The 14,687-nt window shown below is 52.8% G+C and overlaps 3 protein-coding genes across 8 annotated transcripts; 2 read left to right on the top strand and 1 right to left on the bottom strand.

The window, feature by feature from the left end:
• Positions 1 to 309: 309 nt before the first annotated feature.
• On the bottom strand, positions 310 to 2,543 carry ERICH4 (glutamate rich 4). 2 transcript variants are annotated; one of them, XM_045185544.3, is made up of 3 exons: positions 2,277 to 2,532; positions 2,130 to 2,180; positions 310 to 1,113 (listed from the first exon to the last, which is right to left on the bottom strand). In XM_045185544.3, the coding sequence occupies exons 1-3, from the start codon at positions 2,439 to 2,441 to the stop codon at positions 883 to 885; spliced, it is 447 nt and encodes a 148-aa protein (XP_045041479.1). In that variant the 5' UTR covers positions 2,442 to 2,532; the 3' UTR covers positions 310 to 882. The 2 variants fall into 2 exon arrangements, with proteins under 2 accessions (XP_045041479.1, XP_024433457.1); XM_024577689.4 differs by having other exon boundaries at positions 2,130 to 2,543.
• Positions 2,544 to 4,630: 2,087 nt separating this feature from the next.
• On the top strand, positions 4,631 to 10,042 carry DMAC2 (distal membrane arm assembly component 2). Of its 4 annotated transcripts, XR_011650591.1 has the most exons (6): positions 4,730 to 4,986; positions 5,875 to 6,071; positions 7,529 to 7,609; positions 8,556 to 8,692; positions 8,795 to 9,619; positions 9,754 to 10,042. XR_011650591.1 is itself a non-coding variant. In XM_024577688.3 (5 exons), exons 1-5 carry the CDS (start codon positions 4,666 to 4,668, stop codon positions 9,106 to 9,108), a joined length of 747 nt encoding a protein of 248 aa, XP_024433456.1. In that variant the 5' UTR covers positions 4,631 to 4,665; the 3' UTR covers positions 9,109 to 10,042. The 4 variants fall into 4 exon arrangements, 3 of the variants coding, with proteins under 3 accessions (XP_024433456.1, XP_071075850.1, XP_045041478.1); XM_024577688.3 differs by lacking the exon at positions 4,730 to 4,986 and adding an exon at positions 4,631 to 4,683 and having other exon boundaries at positions 8,795 to 10,042; XM_071219749.1 differs by lacking the exon at positions 4,730 to 4,986 and adding an exon at positions 4,631 to 4,683 and having other exon boundaries at positions 8,556 to 8,696; positions 8,959 to 10,042.
• Positions 10,043 to 12,215: 2,173 nt separating this feature from the next.
• Positions 12,216 to 14,631, top strand: B3GNT8 (UDP-GlcNAc:betaGal beta-1,3-N-acetylglucosaminyltransferase 8). Of its 2 annotated transcripts, none has more exons than XM_045185414.2 (2): positions 12,216 to 12,518; positions 12,889 to 14,631. In XM_045185414.2, exon 2 carries the CDS (start codon positions 12,912 to 12,914, stop codon positions 14,103 to 14,105), a length of 1,194 nt encoding a protein of 397 aa, XP_045041349.2. In that variant the 5' UTR covers positions 12,216 to 12,518; positions 12,889 to 12,911; the 3' UTR covers positions 14,106 to 14,631. The 2 variants fall into 2 exon arrangements, with proteins under 2 accessions (XP_045041349.2, XP_045041350.2); XM_045185415.2 differs by having other exon boundaries at positions 12,886 to 14,631.
• The last annotated feature ends 56 nt before the right edge of the window (positions 14,632 to 14,687 follow it).

Genomic DNA, 14,687 nt, shown 5'->3' with positions numbered 1-14,687 from the left:
ATTAAGCTTTGATTCGTCTCCCTAGTTTATTATGCTCAGAATTAAGGGAGAATGTTTGTTCTCTTTATTAATAACTAGCTAACTACTTATGCTAACAATCCCACTTACATGAGGTTCCTACTGTAGTCAAATTCGCAGAGACACAAAGCAGAATGGAGGGTGCCTGGAGCTGGTGGAAGAGGAGCGGAGAGAACTGTTCAATGGGTACAGGTTCTGTTCTGCAAGATGAAAAGAGCTCTGGAGACGGACGGTGGCGATGGTTGCCCAACAATGGGAATGCACTTAACACTACTGATCTGCACACTTAAAAATAGTTAAAATGGTTCATTTTAATGTATAGTGTACCATTAAAAAACCTTAAGTAAAATTAGTTTAAGCAATATTATATCACAATATACTCCAAATATTATTTCAATATGTAATTAATTTTTAAGACTATTGAAATGTGTCATATTCTTATCATATTAAGTCTTTGAAAATTCATCATTTAGCATGTGTTACACTTGGTGTGCCCCTCAGTTGGGGATAGCAAATTTCAATGCTCAACAGCTATGTGGGGCCAGAGGACAGCCTTGATCTAAAACCTCACCTTCCAGCATTTCCATTCAACTTGCAAAGACCCTCATCGTCCCTGCAACACTCCCGCAGCTCATCTGCAAATACACCTACAGTTACCCTGCCAGCTTCCCACCTCATCTTCAACACGCCCACAGCTCACAGGCCAATCCCCGAATCTCACTGCACATATTCAGAAAAAGCACTTGCTCAGGAGCACCTGTTGATTCCAAATCAACATTTGCAGGTTGGTCTGACCAGAAAATTCACCCCTCTTTTGCATAAATTTGCATTAAATTCCATATGCCGATGGGAAACACACTGGCCTCAGATAGTCATCTCAAAGTCTGGAAGGCGGTAGCCTGCGGCTGGACAGGAGTCCCCCAGATGTCCTTCCTCTTGTTTCCCTTCAGGATCTTCATCCTCCTCCTCTTCCTTGAGGGTTTCCTCATTTTCCTCTTCCAGGAAGGTAACCAGCTCCTCCCGAAGCACCCCCATCTCCAGCCCCAGGCTACACAGCTGGCCCAGCAGCTGGACATCCAGTCTGCGGAGGTTCCCCTGCCAGAGGGAAGTGAGACATGGACATTCCACCCCAGAGAGCATGCCTCCCTCCACCACAACCTGAGTGGAAGTAGGTCTCAGCGCAAAACGTGACAAAGACCCCTTGTTTGACCAAACTTTAGTCAGGCTCCTGAACCTTTTCCTAAGTCCATCTGTGCACCTCCTTGTGAGATTCAGTTTTAACAAGAATCCCCATCCTCCACACCAGAGCACTCTGCATATCTTATCTAATCGGGTTCTTCCTGCCTCCACACCCACCAGCGGGTGTCTGACCATCCTGGCCTGCCTTCTGCAGGAATTCTGCTGAGTCAGTTTACCCAAAACCCCCTTCCAGCTGATGTAACTTTCCATCTACTGACCCTCAGCTGCTCCTAGGCTGTAAATTTCCACTCGCCCATGCTTTATTTGGAGTTGAGCCCAATCTGTCTTTTCTACTGCAAAATGCCACAGCAGTGGTCCCTATACTAGTCACCTTACTACCTGTACCATGTGTTCCTGGGCCTGTCCTGACTGTGTTCCTGGACCCTCACTGCCATTCTGCTTCTCACAGTGTCTCCTGATCTCTGTCTCTCCATTTCATTGTCCCTCATGGTATCTCCCTGTGTGTGTGTTTCTGATACTTACTCTCTTTCTCTTATTTCCCTCTGTGTCTTTCCCTATCCCTGTCTTTCTGTCTCTATTTTTCTGCCTTCCCATCTCTCTGTCTCTCGTACTTAATTTCAGTTTCTCTGTCTTTGTTGCTATTCTCGATCCGATTTCCATCTCTGTCTCTGTTTCTGGGTCTCTCTGTCTCTGTCCGTATTCCTGTCTCTACTCTTCGGGTCTATGTCTCTGTCTCTCTCTTCTCTCTCTCTAGCTCTCTCACTCTCTGTCTCTGCCTCTATTTCTCTATTCATGTGTCTTAATTTTTGTCTGTCAATCTCTGGCCCATTATATTTCCATGCATTCCACTCATTCATTCAGTCAGTCCCCACCCCATACTCTACTGCTTGCCCCTCCAAACCCCTACTCACCAGCTCCTCCCAGATCCACAGCAGACTCTCCCTAGTGCCTTCAGTGTGTGCCTGTGGAAACACAAGGGTCTGGCCAGCTCTCCCTGATGGGGGGACATCCCTCAAGGCCCTGGGGGGTAAGCCCAGCCCTGGGGGCAGCAGTCCAACCTGCCTCAGCTGCCTCCACAGCTCCATAGTCTCTGAGCTGTGGCTCACAGGAGCAGGAAGTAGCAAGGTCCAGAATGACCCAGCCCCCTGGGAATCTGGGGGTGGGGGGACTAAAGGGCAATGGAAGGGGGGTGGGAGGGTCTGACATGGCATCCCAAAGTCCATTCTCCAGTGTGAATCTGCATTTTTTCTTTCTGAAGTCTAACTTCACCTCTGGTCATAGGGTGTAACTCCACTCCTCCTGCCCCTTCTCAGGCCTAACCCCTCCCTGTGTTTTGTGTCTATTGATGCCTGGCCTCCTCCCTCTAGCCTTCTCCTGGGTCCCACCCACCACTCATCCTCAACCCCAAGCTTGCTTTTGCCCTTCTCCACTCAGGCCATCCCAGGGCTTCCTAACCAGTGTGCCTGAGGAGTCAGGAGCAGCTTCCAAGAGAATGATCCCTCAGCTGGGGTGCCTGAGTATCCAGGCTGCTGGATTACACTGAGCAGCCAGTGCTGCCGACTCTAGATTTTTCCAGAGACATTACCACTACGAGCATCGGGCTCTGCCAGGGAAGAGGTTGGAGCACACTGCAGGCCTCCCTCTGCTTGAGCCCCTCTGTCAGGACAGGGTGCGCAAGTTCCAGCAACCCGTCAAGGTCTCCTAAGCCCCGGACTCCAGTCCCGACCTCCTTCCTGAGCTTCTCCACCTGGATGTCTCAATGAATATGGTCAAAACAGAATTCTCAACTGGGACCCACCGCACTATCAGTTTCATGAAGCTACTGTAACAAATTACCACAAACTTAGTGGCTTAAAACAGGACCAAGTTATTCTCTTACAGTTCTAGGGGTCAGAAGCCTCAAGTGGGTTCACAGGGCTGGGTTCCTTCTGGCGGCCCTAGGGGAGAATGAATTTCCCACCCTTGCCCAGTTTACAAAAGCCACGGCATTCCTTGCCATAGCCCCTTCCTTGCATCACTCCTATCTTCCGGACCCTCCTGCCTCCATGTTATAATACCCTCGTGATTACATTGGGTCCCCCTTAATTATCCAGAATAATCTCCCCATTTTAAGATTCTTACTGTAAACGCACCTTCTATATACTATAGAAAGTAACATAGTCACAGTTTCTAGGGATCCGAACTCGGACATTGGGGGGGGTTCATTTTCAGCCTACCACACCTGTCCATCCTAACATCTGCCGCTCCCCCAGTTTTCCCATCTCTGTCAGTGGGATCAGCATCTTTTTAGTTTCTCCAGCTGTTGGCTCAGCCTTCCAAACAAACTCATCATCTGGGCACCTCTCACCATTTCCTTTGCCCCATCTCTGCTCCTGCCCCCATTCAGCCCTGGTCTCGATGATTACCGTAGCCTCTTTATTGCCCCCCTGCTTCCACCCTTGACCTCTAAGATCTGTTTTCAGCCTGGCAGAAATGATATTTGCAAAGTCTAAATCATATGACACTGTCCTGTGAATGCAATAAACTCCTACCAGGCCTGCACAGTCAGCCCCCTGCTCACCTCTCTGACCCAGGCTTCTACCTCTGGCCCTTGCACTGGCTGTGACCTCTGCCTGGAACACTTTCGTCCCACATCTTTGAGTTTCCTCCTCTTAAATGTCATCTCCTCACAGAGGCTTTTCCTAATGGCCCTATATCGCAGTCACCCTCTATTGTGTTACCTGGTTTTATTTGTCTCTTATCAAACACTATCTGACATTATCTCACTTATTCACTTGTTTCTTGTGCCTTCTCCCCTTGCCTGGAATGTTGACTCCCTGAGAGAAGGGCTGGGTCTGTCCCGTTCACCATGGTAACCTCAGCACCCAGAGCAGTGCCTGCCCTGTGGGAGGTGCTCAGTAAATATCTGTGGAATAAAGGAATGATTCTATTCTCAAGATTTCACACTGAATCTTCACTCTGAGATCTAGCCTTGAACTGTAAACTGAAATCATAAGCACATCACAATACTAATCTTGAGAATTTACCTCCATCTCTTACCCTGAAGGCTAACCTTGCCACCTACTCTACCCTTTTCTTTTCCAGGGAAAAAGAATGCCAGTCAGCTTTTAGGAACATCATTCACTTTTCTAAGGAGGTAGCTAGTGAGAGCTGGAGAACAAGGAAGCTCCGGGGAGCTGTGAACTGCAGTCAGAGCAAAGGAAAGTAGTCAAACAGGAAGGACTGCTCACCCTCTCCTAGGGAAAGGCTAGAGTTTCATTATAAGGCCTACGTAGGAGAGGGCACTCAGAGAAATCCCCAAATCCGGTAAGAGGAAAAAGTGCGTGCTCCTTTAAGACGAAGGTGAGACCATTTAAAAAAAAAAAGAAAAAAAAAGACGTCAAAGACAGAGCCAGATGGGTGGGATGAGAAAAGACCGGCCCCTTCCGGTTATGTAATCCCACGAAGATGGCGGCGCCCAGGGCGGTAGGTGACCGGGGTTTCTAGAGCTCCCAAATTGAAGCCCGCCTTGCTGCCTCTGCCTTCGGGGCCTCTGTCGGAGCCCAGGGATTAGTCGCGGGGCTGCTGGAGGCCTCTGCCATCAGACTTCGCGCTGGCAGTGTAGACACGTAGCTGTAGGGTGCCGGGAAGGACGCGTGCGGCTCGCAGGCTGCGGAGAAGCTTCAGTGAGGAAGAGGGGGCGGGGATTTGGCAGAGAGAAACCAATGCGGAAGCAGAGAGTGCGCTCGGATGATCCTCACCCAGCCAATCAGAGGGAGGGATTGGACTGTAAGCTAACGGGTTGGTTGGGCCGGCGAGAGTGGGACCTCCTAGAGAAAGGGGTGGGCTTTGGCCGGGGCCGAGTGGAGGATGCCGAAGGATGCAGGTGAGGGAAACTCATGGGACAGTTAGGAATTTTGATGGAAAACCAAAGGGATAGTGGGGGAAGGGTCACCAACAGGTAAATTTGGTCGTTCCAGGGAAAGAACGTGGTGGGCATTAAAGGATGAATTTGCAGCATTCATGGAGAGAATTTAGAAAGGATTGGGTAAAGTCAGGAATGAATTTAGGGAAAATTAAGTAAGAGTTTGGGAGCTTACAAGAAATCTTGAGGGAATGTAGGATTTAGGGAAAACAATTTTGATTAAAGGAAAAAAATTGGGGCAAATAAGATTTTGAGGGGAAGTTGAAGGAAGAGTTTGAGGGTTTTATGAGGAAAGTTTTAAGAGTGATTTGGAAAGAAATTGACATTTTATATGGGGGAAATAACTTATTCAAGAAGACTCCAGAGAGAATTGGGTAAAATTACGGGGAGAATTTGTGGGAAATTAAGAGGTCAGATAATGGAGGTTTTAAGAGAAAATAAGGATGGCCGGGGGGGGGGGGGGGGGGGTGGCGGGCACGGAGAACAGGAAGAGAATTTGGGAAAACCAAGGAAGTTTGGCTAAATCAAAGAGAGAATTTAGGGCTGATTAAGGGGAAGAACTTGGGGGATACATGGAGCGAAAGTTGGGAATCCCAAATGCAGAACTTCGAAGTTCTGAAAGGGGAATTTAGTGAATCAGGAAGCGCTGGGGTGGGGTGGGGTGAGTTCATGGACTAAGAACAGAACAGAGGGATGCAGCTCTGTCTCACAGGGGGCTCTCCAGGCTCAGCTTCTCCTCTCTTCTTCCCCAGTCCCTGAACCTGGTGGCCCCGGTCTGGAATGGGGTTACCAAGGGCATCCGTGGCCTGAGCAGTGCAGTGGCCCCAGAGGGCAATCAGAGGAAGGGGAGAAGGCTGCTCCAGTTCCTGGCTGGCCGCTTCTATGATGTGGAGGCTGTGAGGGAGTACTTGTTCCAAAAGCAGGTGTCAAAGGTGCACCAGGCAAATCGGTAAGAACCCCCGGCCTACAAGACCCTGTGGCTCTGGCCTCACAGGTCAGGATGCAGATCTCACCCTCGCCACTCCCAGGTAGCCCTTTGGCTTCCAATACCAGCCACGTCAACTTGTATCTTCATCTCTAGCTAATACCCTTTCCAAGAACTCCAGTTCATATAGGCAACCTGCTGCCCACCTTCTCCTCTTGGTCTAGCTGGCACCTCAGACCTAACATAGTTTACAGCAAACCCTTGGTTTCCCCCTCAAAAGTCTGCTTGTCCCCAAGCCTTCCCCATCACAGTAAACAGCACCACTCCCCACCCAGGTGTTCAGGCCAAATGCCAAGAAGTCATCCCTGATTCCTATCTTTGCCTCTCTGCCTTCTACATCTAGTCCATCAATGAAATACTAGACTATCCCAAATTTGACCACTTCTTACCTCCTCCTCTGTAGCCAGGACTGAGCCCCTTCATTTTATGGTTAGATTATTGCAGTAATCTAACTGGTCACTTTTTGCCCCCTGTAATCTATTAGTAGGTTACAAAGCAGCCAAAGGACTCTTAAGAAAGTAAAATAGAGAACACTACCACCATGTTTGAAACCCTCAAATGGTTTCCAGTTTCACCTAGAACAAAAGCCAAACTCCAAAACCTGCTATCTGCTGAGCTTTGAGAGGCCCACCAGGCACTCCCCTCGTCCCTGCAACACGACATCTTTATTGCTTTGTCTGACCATCCTAATTCCAGCCGCTGAGTCTTTTTTTTTTTTTTTTTTAAGTTTTTACTTATTTTTAGAGAGAGGGGAAGGGAGGCGAAAAGAGGAGAGGAACATCAGTGTGGTTGCCTCTCACACACCCTCCACTGGGGACCCGGCCTGTAACCCAGGCGAGTGCCCTGACTGGGAATAGAACTGGTGACCTTTCAGTTTGCCGGCCAGCGCTCAATCCACTGAGCCACACCAGCCAGGGCTTGAGCCTCGGAGTCTTGCACTAGCTGTTCCTTTGGCCTGGCAGGCTCAAGCCTTGACCTCTGCATTCCTTCCCACCACTCAGCTCTCTGCCCAAGTGTCACCTCCTCCAGGAAGCTTTTCTTATCAGCCGAACTAAAACAGCCTCCTCCATCCCCACCCCTGACCCAAGCCACTCAGTCCGTGTTTTATTTTCATCCTGAAATTGATACTGTCTGAAATTTGCTCTTACTTCCTAGTTTATTTGTTTCTCCCTGTAAAAATAACTTCAGAAGGGCAGAGACAGTTAACTGCCTTGGTGACCACTGTCGCCCACTCCCCCCCTCCCCCCAACCAGTGCCCAGCTTTACAGGTACTCAGTAAATAAATATTTGCAGCCTGACTCTGACTGTCTGTGTATCTGTCAGTCCTGATGCTGTGGACTCCGACCCTCTCAGCAGACTGGGGCATGGCAAGGGGTGTGGTGCTCCTCAGGCCTCACCTTCACCTGCTGTTCTCTTGGCAGATCCTTCACCTACATCAAGGAGCGATATGGCCCATATGTCGCAGCTGCCTATTTCGTCCTGAAGCAGGGAGGCGCAATCAAGTATGACAGCAAAGGTGTCAAACCGGGGGTCGGGGGAGGCCACAAATCGCCTCAACCTCAAGCTCTTCAGTCAGGCAGGCTTCCCTGAGTCCCCCACTCTGTGCTGTGTGGCGTAGGGCTTGGCGCCAAGCTTCAGTTTTGTCATCTGTAAAATGGAATGGTAGTTGTATCTAACCTACAAACACATTTTGCAGTGTAAACACTTGTAGCCAGGTCTGGCGCTCCACATACGGTCAATAAATACTAGTTTCTTTTTCCTCCTTCCCCCTTCTCTCTCTTTTTTTTTTTCTTTCAAGATTTTATTTATTTTTAGGGAGAGGGGAAGGGAGGGAGAGAGGGAGAGAAACATTTATTAGTTGCCTCTCGAATGCCCCCAACTGGGGACCTGGCCAGCAACCCAGGCATGTGTCCTGGCTGGGAATAGAACCAGCAACCTTTTGGTTTGCAGGCCAGTGCTCAATCCACTGAGCCACACCAGCCAGGGCCCCCTTACTTCTTCCTCCAACCTCTGGGGATTTTTTCCCTCCTTTTCCTTCTTTTTTGAAAAGCACAATTTATGTAGACTTCATCTACCTCTCATCTTTGTTCTAAATTTTTTACTTGGCTTGAGCACTTCCTCCAGTACCTTCTTTAGAAGCGGTGTACATGTCTGAAACTGTCTGAACTTTTGCCCATCTATGAAGATTCATATATTGTAGCTCTCTTCTCTTACATTATCAGTAATATCTCTAGCCCTCAGCTTCCAGGTGCATGAAACTGGCCAAACAGTCCAACTTTGATGGGATTATCAGGGGATCTAACATGACTAGACACCTACCTGCCTTACAACAGGGCCACAGAACAAGTGCGCAGACACAAAATACGGGGCTGCGAGTGGTCTCGAGAGGCTGGAGGCTTGGGGACAGGCAGGGTACCCACTGGCACTCCTCCTCTCCCTGCTTTCCAGGTTCCAGGGCAAGGAGTGGATTAAGTCCAGTGGGCGTCGCCCCTCTTCTCTTGAGTTGTTACATTTCCAGGATGTGCCTGTGGAGTCTGTGGATGCCAACGACTGTGCTATCAACTATGAAGGCCTGGACAACCTCTGTGAGTGGGGTGGGTGGGGTAGAGATGGGCAGGGCTCTGCACTTTCCCTTTCGTGGTGGCTCCAGAAAGGCCTCAGTGCCATCCACCCTCTGCCCCTTACAGTGGCCCTGAAGGAGCTGCAGTCCCTATCGCTGCAGCGCTGTCCCCACGTGGATGACTGGTGTCTCAGCCGTTTCTACCAGCTGGCCGACTCACTGCAGGAGCTCTCGCTGGCAGGCTGCCCCCGAATCTCTGAACGGGGCCTCGCCTGCCTCCACCACCTCCAGAACCTCCGCAGGCTGGACATCTCAGACCTCCCTGCTGTGTCCAACCCAGGCCTCACTCAGATCTTGGTGGAGGAGATGCTGCCCAACTGCGAGGTTCTGGGGGCTGATTGGGCCCAAGGCCTTAAGTCGAGGCCGGAGAAGCAGTCTTAGGACACAGCCAACCCCACCCTGCCTAGGCTGAGGCCCCCACCCCATCTAGTTGGATCTCAGTGGAGCTGTCTTGAGAATCTTAGAGTTTTCTCTCCTTCTGGCTTCCAGTTGGGCTCGCTCACTCATGGGGGTTGGGGTGGGGCGAGGGGCATGGCACTGGCAGATCAGGGGAAGGACAGCATGTGGTCGCTACCTCATGGGGGCCTGGCTGCAAGTCACAGCTCCTGTCATCCGCTCAGACAGCCCTTCCCACACAGTTCTCCTAGTTCCCATATAACCTCCTGCCTCTCCAGGCCTGGGACAGGTAAGGACTCCCCACTGCAAGTGGCCCCAGGAAGCTGCTTTGCCCACTACTGGGTTGAGACTATTCTCAGATTATCCTCATTTAGGTGTGCTGCTGTTTCCTGCCAGGACACACCGATAGTGCTCTTGGCATCCCGTAGGGATGGCTATTCTGTGTGGGACTGGTCAGCTCACCACAGGGTCCAGCACCCCGGGCCCACACTCACTGGTCAGTAGCACTCCCAAGTCCTATGGTGTCCCAGCTTACTGAATTCAAATTCAAGTTTTTGTCTGCACAGTGAAAACTGATTTGGGCCTTTGAAATGTTTTTCCTTCACTAACTGGCATAAGTTTTGTCAGCAGGAGGCGCTCAAGAGACATCGCAGGAGTTCCGGGTCAGGTGTGCTGGCTCTGTGGCTCCTGCAGAGCATGTAGCTTCTCCAGTGCCAGGTGGTCACAGCCTCCCCTGGCACCTTGCCCCACCCCCCAGTTTCCTAGAGGAGTGTCTCCACTGAGGCACCTCCCTGTGCATGACTCCACCACAGCCCAGAATTTCCAGTAAATTCCAAAGCACCTTACCAATGAATCCCTTGTCATTGCAATTTGCTGTTGAAGTGAATAATTCTTTATATTAAACTCTTCCCTGTTCAAATTACTGTGTTTTTTTTTCCCCTCTCCTGATTGGATCCAAACTGATACAGCATTGGTATCCAGAGTGTTCCACAAGATAGGCTCACAGAGAGGGATTTGGGGGTGGGGCGCCAAAAGTCCGTGGCAGCGATGGCCTCACATCAGGCCATCACAGGTTCACTGCGAGGAGGTGCCAGCTGCAGCACTTGACTGTTATGGCAGTAAGGACCATCCTAAGGTAGGCTTTGGACAGGTTCTTCACAGTGCCCTGGAGTGCTGACAGAGACAAGGACAAGCTCAGATCTGTCACCTCAGCCCAAGTCACAGCCTGAGAACCGGAGCACTTCTGTGACAGCCCCCAAAAGTTCTAGCCATAGGGCTGACAGTACTGAAAATATACAGCACTCAAGTTTGCAGATTGACAATGGTTGAATCCCCGACTTCTTTTCTAATAGAATCTCTATTAGTGCCCTGGACCAGTGACCCCATGAATACCTGGGGTCAGATCTCAGCAGGCCCCAGGGTACAGGTATTCACTACAACCCAGGAGACAACAGCTTGTACTGTAAAAGAAATGCAAGACTTTCAAATATACAACAGCCAGAAACTTGGGGAAACAGGAGTGGATGTCAACTGGGGCCAATTCACTGGTACAGGGACTTAGTAGAGGTTCTGGATTTAATGAGTTAGCTTGTATAGCTGGGGGTGGTCCTAACAGCTTTCTTGGATGGATGACTTGGACTCAACAGTGGCCTACAATTAATGAGGCAAGAAGCCAGAAGGGGCCCAAAGGCTTAGGAGGGGATGTTGGGTTGGTTGATCATGGTCTGCATATCTTCCCCACCCCCAACTCTTCCAAAAGAAGGTGCCTCTTGAGTCACTGATACTCAGCTTTCCCTGTTCCCATTGCTGTGTGCTTTCCCACCTGACTGGACCCAGACTAATGCAAATTATAACCAAAATAGTACCCTCTGAGATTTCCAAACACCCCCAAGAGGGGCCGAGTCACCCCCTATGGAGAACCTCTGCATATCCTGGGAGTAGCTAGCCGAGTCAGGAGAGCTCAGGGGGCCTGAACACCTCTCCCCCAGCCTTGGAGGATGTGGGCTTGGACGCCCACCATGGGTGCGCAGGCCCTGGGCCCCAGCCCTTGGTTGTCATCTCCCACTCTAGCTTTTATTCCATTAATATCCCCTACTTCCTCCACATTGTCTTTCTCCAACTGGTTCCATGGGCTCCACTATTCAAACTTAGGAGGAGACAATCAGCACTGGACAGATAATCAACTGCTGCTGCTAACAGACAGGGTCTCTAAAGACAGTCGTCCCCAACCTCCAGTCAGGTGAAGGGGGTCAGGCCAGGCTTGGTGCCACCCAGGCTCCAGGAGGTCTGGGATGAGGAGGCCCCACCTGTCCACCTCCCCAGACAGCAGAAGCCATGGGAGGGCATCAATGTAAACACAGGCAGACCCTCTCCTGTCCCGTGGGGGCTGGATGTGAGTGTTCCCAAGTCCCTGTGCAGTGTGGGTAGGGCTGCAGTGGGGGCAGGGTTAGGAATGGGTTCCCACCCTGCTGATCAGGCAGCCAGGCTGCAGAGGATGGATGTGCAGAGATGGCTCCACTCCAAGGCTCCCTCTGTGCCTGCCCCTTTTCCTTCTATCTGGTCCTCTCTTGCTCCTCCCTGGCTCCTTTCCCCTCCTCTCCCTGGGTCTGGCTCTGTTCGCAGACTCCCTCCTCCGCCCCCATTTGAGCCCCTCCACCTGCCTCTCTCAATCTTCCCCTCCATTCTCCCCCACAGTGTGGGGGTGGGGGGCTTCCTGTCCACCTCGTCTGTCTCTCCATTTCTCTCTCCTCATCCTCTCTCCCTGCAGTGCTCTCCTCTGCGTCCCTGAGTCTCCATCTCCAGTCTCTCCTCTCTGCCTGCCCCTGAGGGTCCACCTGTCTCTCCTCCTCACCAGCCCCCTTCCCCAACCCACCCTGAGTCTGGGCAGCAACACCCCACACCTGCACCATCTCTGGCAGGCAGGCTGACCCATTCCCTCTCAGCACATTCTCTGATGCCTCCTATGATCAGGCACCAGTGCCTCAGGCTTTGCCACTTGGGGACTGTGCCTGTCCCTGGGCCATTCCAACACCACCCAGCTCAGGCCTGGCTCTTGGTCTCACTCTTCCTCTGACTCTCTCCCAGGCCTCGCCTGGAGCCCCATCTGTCTCTGTGGTCAACCCTGCACCTTTCCTTCTCTCACCAGAAAACCAGCTCCAACACGCCAGAGCCCCATCTCTCAAGTCAGCCTCCTGCTCTCCCCCCTCATCCCTCCTCCTCGGCACCGCCCAAGCCCCTGGGGCCTTCCCTTCTCCCCTCCCCGCCCCGCCCCTCCGGGCTGGGCTGGGCTGGGCTGGAGAACAACGACACAAGCCACAGCTGCCGGACCAGAGCACTAGGCCGGGAACTGGGAGGGCCTGGACCAGAGGCCTGGGGCACCAGAGCCAGACCCAGAGGTAAAAAGCAGGGAGCAGATCCCTGGTTCCCCAGTCCCCAGGGCGGGGTCAGGTAGGGTGGAGGAGGTTGGATTTCTGTAACACAAAGGAGCTGACCCCAGTGATCCTGATTTCTGGTGAGGGGGATGAATGGGGGAGAGGGGAACAGTCAGGTGGAAGGGGTTGTGCTGAGTGAAAAAAGTAGGTGTTGGAACGGGATTGGAGCAGTGATTCCAGGTCCAGGAACAGGGAAAGGGAAGAGCTGGGTCTTTGGTTGGGGGCTGGTCTAGGGTCTGGGACTGAGAGGCCACCACAGGGACTGGTGGAGACTGTGAAGGCCTATCCTGAACTCCAAAGGGCTCTGTGACTCCTGTGCCCTTTGCTCCAGCAGCCACCACTTCCCTGGGCTGGGTCATGCGCTGCCCCAAGTGCCTTCTCTGCCTGTCAGCACTGCTCACGCTCCTGGGCCTCAAAGTGTACATCGAGTGGACATCAGAGTCTCAGCTGAGCAAGGCCTACCTGGGACCCCAGGGCACCCTGCCAGTCCTTACTCCTGCCAATCCGGAGCCCACCCTGCCAGTTAACCTCTCGGCCCGTCTGGGCCAGGCTAGCCCACTGTCCTCGGCTTACTGGAACCAGCAACAGTGGCGGCTGAGAGCTCTGCCCAGTGGGGACAGCACTGAGGCAGGGGGCTGCAGGGCTTGGGGAGCTGCTGCTGCTGCTGAAATACCCGATTTCACCTCCTACCCCGTGGACCTTCGCCGCTTCTTGCTGTCAGCAGCTTGCCGGAGCTTCCCTCGGTGGCTGCCTGAAGGTGACAGTGACCAAGTGCCCAGCTGTGGGGAAAGTGACATTCCCTACCTGCTGTTGGCTGTCAAGTCAGAACCAGGGCACTTTGCTGAACGACAGGCTGTAAGGGAGACCTGGGGTGGTCCTGCTCCTGGAATTCGGCTGCTCTTCCTTCTGGGGTCCCCAGTGGGTGAGGGAGGCCCTGACTTAGGCCCGCTGGTGGCCTGGGAGAGTCACCATTATAGTGACCTGCTGCTCTGGGACTTCTTGGATGTTCCCTTCAACGAGACACTCAAGGACCTGCTGCTGCTATCCTGGCTCATCCACCACTGCCCCAGCGTGAGCTTTGTCCTACAAGCTCAGGACGATGCCTTTGTGCACATTCCTTCCCTGCTTGACTACCTGCGGGCCCTGCCACCCAGCTGGGCCCGAGGCCTCTACCTGGGTGAGGTCTTTACTCAGGCCAAGCCCCTCCGGAAGCCTGGAGGACCCTTCTATGTGCCTGGGTCCTTCTTTGAAGGTGACTACCCAGCTTATGCCAGCGGGGGTGGCTACATCATTGCTGGGAGCCTGGCACCCTGGCTGCTGCAGGCAGCAGCCCGTGTGGCACCATTCCCCTTCAACGACGTCTATATTGGCCTGTGCTTCCGTGCTCTGGGCCTGGTGCCCAGGGCCCACAAAGGCTTCCTCACAGTCTGGCCAGCAGACCATACAGCTGACCCCTGCGCTCTCCGGGACCTGCTGCTGGTGCGGCCCCTCAGACCCCAGGACAGCATTGGGCTCTGGAAACACCTGCAGGACCCACAGCTCCACTGCTGAGCCTCAGTGGGGTCAGAAGGGGAGGGCCGACCCGGCCTGGGCCCTGGGCAGGGCCTTGGTGCCTGCCCCTTGCTCAGCCTCTCCGAGGCCTTGGTGTGAGGGAGAAGGTCCTGGAAACCCAGCTGCTTGAGCACCTCCCGGGCCAGCTCGGGCTATGGGACTGGGCAGCAGGAGGCAGAAGACTGTTTTTGTTTTTGAAAAACATGCATTCTCCACTCTGAGGCCTGGAATTGTCCTTGTGCCGGGGGGGGCCCAGAGAAGTTACAAGGGCAGAGCTCAGCCAACCACACGCTGCATACCCTGCCCTTTATACCAGACCTACCCCCCCGCCATCCTTACTAGACAGAACCAGCTCCACCAGCCTCCTGGTCACCTTGCTGGACACTAGGTTTGCCTCACCCCGTGGGAGAGCAGGAGTCCATCTCTGGAATACCTCCACCCCCAGCCTGTCTGCTGAGGCGGCCCTCCAGCTTGCACAAGTTTCCAGGGGAAGTAGTCATCTCAACGGCCTTGGTCTTACTCATCTAACTGAAGAGGCGGGGTCGTAAACCAGTCATGCAGGACTCCTCCCACCTCCAAAAC

Source organism: Desmodus rotundus, chromosome 12 (genome assembly GCF_022682495.2).
Source record: "Desmodus rotundus isolate HL8 chromosome 12, HLdesRot8A.1, whole genome shotgun sequence".
Lineage (NCBI taxonomy): Eukaryota > Metazoa > Chordata > Mammalia > Chiroptera > Phyllostomidae > Desmodus > Desmodus rotundus.
This window is presented reverse-complemented; position numbering and strand designations above follow the sequence as displayed.